This window comes from Sinocyclocheilus anshuiensis, unplaced genomic scaffold (assembly GCF_001515605.1).
Source record: "Sinocyclocheilus anshuiensis isolate Anshui unplaced genomic scaffold, SAMN03320099.WGS_v1.1 scaffold6, whole genome shotgun sequence".
Taxonomy (NCBI): Eukaryota; Metazoa; Chordata; class Actinopteri; order Cypriniformes; family Cyprinidae; genus Sinocyclocheilus; species Sinocyclocheilus anshuiensis.
In genome coordinates this window covers 1,826,143-1,832,664 of record NW_015547668.1, presented here as the reverse complement: position 1 = coordinate 1,832,664, position 6,522 = coordinate 1,826,143, and the positions used below count along the sequence as shown (strand labels likewise).

The window sequence follows — 6,522 nt, the reverse complement described above, 5'->3', positions numbered from 1 at the left end:
GTACAGGATTCTCAAGGTTGCTTATTTTCCTGTATGTAAATTTGATTTTTTCTCTCTCTCTCCCACTCTCTCCCAGTGGCAAAGAGTTGCACATTTTACAGCTCAGTGACCATTTGCCGATTTTGTTTTTCTTGGGGGGTTGGGGGTGGTGTAGATTGAAAAATGTCCCTTTGTGACAACCAGAGCCAGATTGGGTAGTAGCTCATTTGCATCTCATTACCCTAGCAGGCGCTGCCTGTATATAACCGGCTGCAGGAGGACTGGGACATTAAACACGCACAATCCAGTCAGTCTCTCGCATGGAAACAAGAGTACGGGAGGAAAGTTAGAATCATCTCCACGCCATTTGTATAAACGGAAAATAAGAACATAACCCTGCTCCTGGGTTTGCTGCATTTTTTTCGGCTTCCTAAACTATCTTGAAGTGGACTGCACACTTTTGACAACTTGGAGTAATCGTCTTCTGAGGGAATTTCCTGTTCGTCCCCCTTTTGCGCATCGGGGTTTCCTCTTTATATTCGTATTTGGGATTTAATTGCTTGATTTTTTCTTTCCTTTGATGGGCTTGCATGAGCAGATAAAGTGAAAACAACAGAGCATCAACCAGAGCTGCCTCCCACTGAGTGGAGAACTTCGAGTCTCAATGATTCATTGAGACACGGTCTCATACAATAGCCCGGCCCGTGGAAGCTTAACAGCATAGTTCAGAACCTCTCCGCCATGGGACGACTTATGATAGCTGCTTTGCTTTGTGTCATGATAAGCCAGGTAATTAAAATCAGCATCTGTTTTACAGTACGTGAGCAATGATCTCACAATAGATGTCTGCCGTATGATGGCGACTTGTAGTAGCCTAATTAATCCGATTTCAATTTCTTTCCAGGGGTTTTGTTCTGGGGTTTTCGAGTTAAAGTTGCAGGAGTTTCTGAACAAGAAAGGGGTGACAGGCTGCTGTAAAGGATCCGCGTCAGAGGCTCAGCAATGCGAATGCAAAACCTTTTTTAGGATTTGCCTGAAACATTACCAAGCCAATGTATCTCCAGATCCTCCATGCACCTACGGTGGCGCAGTAACCCCGGTGCTCGGATCAAACTCCTTCCAAGTTCCTGAGAGCTATCCTGACAGCTCGTTCACCAACCCCATCCAGTTCTCATTTGGATTCACATGGCCGGTGAGTAGCTAGTGTTACATCTTTTTGTTTTTTTGTACATTATACTTTATATCTGGAAAATGCGTCCATGCGTGCATATGTAACATAAAAACCCGCAATAATGACGCATAAGGACGCAGGATGTGGGTATTTAGTGGTGTTGGAGATGTGGGAGAAGTCACATCCCCTGGGTTGGAATATAATTGTCAGCTCAGTGTGAAATTCCGAAACCTTTCATTTTACTGCAAGAAGTAAGTGTGAAATCGGAGAAATGAGGCTCGAATCCCCAGTGCGATCACACCTCAAGCCACTCACATCTCCCGTTATATGTAAAACAGCGGGGAGGTGTGGAGGAATGCGCTTCTGCCCTAATTTTGCCGATTTTCCCTTTTTATGTTTCAGGGAACGTTTTCGCTGATTATCGAAGCGTTGCGCACCGATTCCAACGATGATCTGTCCACAGGTAAGGAGAAGATGCATTTAATTGGAAAGAACGTTTTAAGCAATCATTGTGCAGCAATGAGGTAACGCTGAAATTAAACCGTCCACAGAAAACCCAGAGCGTCTGATCAGTCGTATGACCACCCAGAGGCACCTAACAGTGGGCGAGGAATGGTCCCAGGATCTACAGGTTGGTGGGAGGACAGAGCTGAAGTACTCCTACAGATTCGTTTGTGATGAGCATTACTACGGCGAGGGCTGCTCGGTCTTCTGCCGTCCCCGCGACGACACTTTCGGCCACTTCACCTGCGGAGAGCGCGGAGAAATTATCTGCAACTCCGGATGGAAAGGACAGTACTGCACAGAACGTGAGTATGTGTGACCCTGGAGCACAAAACAAGTCAAAAGTTGCACGGGGATATTTGTAGCAATAGCCAACAATAGTCAAAATTATCCATTTTTCTTTTATGCCAAAAATCATTAGGATATTAAGTAAAGATCATGTTCCATGAAGATATTTAAATACATTTCCTACCGTAAATATATCAAAAACGTAATTTTTGATTAGTAATATGCATTGCTAAGAACTTAATTTGGACAACTTTAAAGGCGATTTTCTCAATATTTTGATTTTTTTGCACCCTCAGATTCAAGATTTTCAAATAGTTGTATCTCGGCCAAATATTGTCCTGTCCTAACAAACCATACATCAATGGAAAGCGTAATTACATCTCAATTGACCCTTATGACTGGTTTGTGGTCACATTTAGCATTATTTTTGTCTGTATTTGAAAGTTGTTAGTGCGCATGTTTCGGTATTTCGCGAGAAAAACAACAACAACAAACTTCGTCGCTATGGTTGCAACAGGCGTTTGTGTGATTCAAATGAGGGACGTTGGCCAAATAATGGCACGTGTGCCATAGATTAAATGTAACGCCTGATTGGTTACTTGGCAGAGCGCTCGGCGCTGATTGGCTCAGAGCAGTGAGGTATTGTTGGAAGGGGGCAGCTGCAGAGTGAAGGTAGACAATAGAGCAGCTGTCCTGCACTGGCACCATGTACACCAGCTGTCCACCCTTATCTGCGCCGACTCTGGGACGTTATGGGGAGGGGCTTGGATGAACAGAGTGAAAAAGGGGACTTCTGACCCACAGTTAGGGGAAAAAGGGGCTTTTGTTTGGGAGGCCTTTGTATGAGTGCAACTGTGTTAACCAGTGTCCTTCCAATGGTAGTGAGAAGAGTTTTTTTTTCGTTACCCTCAAAGTACTGGTGAGCAGCTTGGTAAATACCCAGCTGTGACTACTAGAATAATAATGGTGTCAGAAAGGAAAAATTTCAATTTTTTTATTTTTACAGCAATCTGTCTTCCGGGATGTGATGAAGACCATGGATTTTGCGACAAACCTGGCGAATGCAAGTAAGTGTAATGAAGATTTTCAGTTCCTCCATGTTTAACACTCATACTTTCATTGCAATTGACGTTAACAACATACTAACAGTTCCTCTGTGGTGTTTTTAGATGCAGAGTGGGATTTAGTGGAAAGTATTGTGACGACTGCATCCGCTATCCGGGCTGCTTGCATGGCACCTGCCAACAGCCATGGCAATGCAACTGCCAAGAGGGCTGGGGAGGCCTCTTCTGTAACCAAGGTGAGCCTTTGACATCTTAAACTAAGTAGTTGATCAATTTGTTAGTTTAGAGTTGTCCATTGACTCTAGACTCAGCAGGAGACTAACCTACATGTTTTGTGTTGCAGATCTCAACTACTGCACACATCACAAACCCTGCCAGAATGGGGCCACTTGCACCAACACTGGCCAGGGAAGCTACACCTGCTCATGCAGACCTGGCTTCACTGGGGACAGCTGTGAGATTGAGGTCAACGAATGCTCTGGCAGCCCGTGCAGAAATGGAGGCAGTTGCACTGTGAGTTTCCCTAGATATATGGATCATTGCATTCTCTGTGAATGCGTTGTTGGTCTTGAGTTTTGTTCTCAACTTCTTCTAAATCGTTCCTTGGATTTCACAGGATCTTGAAAACACCTACAGCTGCACGTGTCCTCCTGGTTTTTATGGAAGAAACTGCGAGCTGAGCGCCACGACTTGCGCTGACGGTCCCTGCTTCAACGGTGGACGCTGCGCTGACAACCCCGAAGGAGGATACTTCTGTCAGTGCCCGACGGGCTACGCTGGGTTCAACTGTGAAAAGAAGATTGATCACTGCAGCTCCAACCCTTGCTCAAACGGTACATTGAATGCTCCCATTTTAACGCCTCAAATGCATACTGTGGTGTCAGATGTCTCATGTCTTTTGTCCTACTTATTATTCTCCAGGGGCTCAGTGTCTAGATCTCGTGGACTCATATCTCTGTCAGTGTCCTGAGGGTTTCAGTGGAACGCACTGTGAAGACAACATCGAGGAGTGCGCCAACTATCCCTGCCAGAACGGCGGCACGTGCCAAGATGGACTCAACGACTACACCTGCACCTGCCCGCCTGGATACACCGGCAAGAACTGCACCTCTGCGGTCAACAAGTGCGTGCACAACCCCTGCCACAACGGTGCCACTTGTCACGAGAGGGATGGCCGCTATGTGTGCGCTTGCATCCCGGGTTACGGAGGACGTAACTGTCAGTTCTTGCTCCCAGACAACCCACAGGGACAAGCCGTTGAGGGCGCAGACAAAAGGTACTCTTACGATGAGGACGATGGCGCCTTTCCTTGGACGGCGGTTTGCGCTGGGATTATATTAGTGCTTTTAGTCCTGATCGGCGCCGCCGTCTTGCTCGTCTACATCCGTCTTAAGCTGCAGCAGAGGAGCCAGCAGATCGACAGCCACAGTGAAATCGAGACCATGAATAACCTGACCAACAACTGTAGCCGAGACAAGGACTTGTCCGTAAGCGTCATCGGATCCACGCAAGTAAAGAACATCAACAAGAAAGTGGACCTTCAGAGCGACGCCGCGGGCGGGGAAAAAAACGGATTCAAATCTCGTTACTCGCTAGTGGAATACAATCTTGTTCATGAGCTGAAGCAGGAGGACTTGGGAAAAGAGGACTCTGAGAAGAGCGAAGCAACAAAATGCGAGGCTCTCGATTCCGACTCAGAGGAGAAACACAGAAATCATTTGAAAAGGTAAATATTGTTGCGTGGGGATTGCCGTTACTGGGCGATGGGCGTTGGGTGTTGTTGCGCCGTACTAAATTTGCTTCTGTTCATTTTCAGTGATTCTTCAGAAAGGAAACGTACAGAATCTTTGTGCAAAGACACAAAGTACCAGTCAGTCTTTGTTTTATCAGAGGAGAAGGATGAATGTATTATTGCAACCGAGGTAAGCCGAGAACCTTCCTTTTGCTTGCAGTCGCCTGCGAATCGAGATTTCTGAGCGCTAAATTGATGTCATTCTTCTTCTTGTTCCAGGTGTAACACCACAATGGAGCTGTAGCTCGTCTCGTTCTACAGGAGGTTTTACTCCAGTAATGCTGCTCAAACCAGAGGGAATGTTTCCTTCATGTGACTGCTGCTGTGAAACTTATGTTGAAGGTGATATTCAGAATGAGCTGGTTCTCAACTGAAGTAAACACAGTGACTGCAGGAAAGGACGTTGGGCCATACTGGCTCGGACTCTCAAAGTTTGTTTCCCAGGAACGTGCCAAATGGACTCGCTGCACTTCCTGTAGGGACGGTTTTACCTCATTGCACTATGATGGGCTGTATTTTTAATGTATTTAACACACAATTGAATCGGATACTGTGTATGCATATGCACTGACTGCAGTGTGTATCTGGAAGTTCTCTGATCATTACATAGATCAGAAGAGGAAAAACACTGCCATCAAATATGTTTGTGACTGATTTTTTATTTTTTTTTGAAAACTTGTATTTCTTTTATTTAAGTGTTATTTGTGATCGATGTGTTTGTGGTTTCTTTTTTTCGTGTGTGTGAAGTTTGATGTAATTTAAAATCTTTTTCATTTTGCAAATTTGTCTATTGTAAATAAGGCACTTCGGGTCGATGTGACTGTTTTCTGATGTAAATGTATTTAAACATGCTGTCAAAATGTACAGGAATTGTTTTTATGACTGTTGCCCATGAAAAAAAAAAATCACCTTAATATTTTTCCAAATAAATCCTGTTTGAAATATCACAAAACGGGTCAGATATTACTGAGTTGAACTGTTCGCCATCTTGGAGTCATTAATCTCCAGATTTATGTGACGAGTGTATCATGTTTTTTCTTTCTACATCACTAAGTGAGACAAAGACACACCCGATAATTGCAAATTACTGCCTCGATTTTGATGGCAGGATATTTTGGGAATGTAAGAGCTCTTTGACAAAAACATCAAAACCACTTTTTGCAAATGGTTTGGTTGAAGTTTCTGTTTGGCAGAATGTTTTATGTCAAAGCTGTGCTCATTATGTGACTTACACAGAGCAATTGGAGAACAGGAACACTGCCTTGCATCCTGATATGAGTTAAATATAGCCTACAATACTTACGTTTTTACAATTTAATACAATCTGCAAGCCAAACTAGATTTTTAAGGGTGCAGACAACTGAATAGCGCCATGAGGTCATTATTCTGGTGATTTGACATTTCGTCTAAGATAGTATTTAAGAAATTGTAATTTCAGAGCATAAGAGTATATATTATGGCATGCTTTTAAAAAAGAGACAACATTGTCGGCCAACCATTTTTGTACAGAACAACTCTTAGACACATTAGCAACTGCCAACTAACACTATGCTGTTATATTTATTTCATAGATCATATACCTCAATTCCAACAAAATTATGTATGTGTTTGTGAAATGTTCGGTATATCAGCCAGGTACTTCCTTTAGATCAGTAACAGTAAAAGTTAGAAGTGACTTGAGCTCTGTAGAACGTGTCGAGTCTTTGGTTCAGGGAGGATACATT

General features: G+C 43.9%; 1 protein-coding gene across 1 annotated transcript; it reads left to right on the top strand.

Annotated features, from left to right (window-relative positions):
• The first annotated feature begins 543 nt into the window (after nucleotides 1–543).
• Nucleotides 544–5,421, top strand: dld (deltaD). Its single transcript, XM_016505057.1, has 11 exons — nucleotides 544–768; nucleotides 884–1,171; nucleotides 1,553–1,613; nucleotides 1,702–1,959; nucleotides 2,949–3,009; nucleotides 3,112–3,242; nucleotides 3,350–3,519; nucleotides 3,623–3,839; nucleotides 3,928–4,732; nucleotides 4,823–4,928; nucleotides 5,018–5,421. The coding sequence occupies exons 1-11, from the start codon at nucleotides 721–723 to the stop codon at nucleotides 5,021–5,023; spliced, it is 2,151 nt and encodes a 716-aa protein (XP_016360543.1). The 5' UTR covers nucleotides 544–720; the 3' UTR covers nucleotides 5,024–5,421.
• Nucleotides 5,422–6,522: the final 1,101 nt, after the last annotated feature.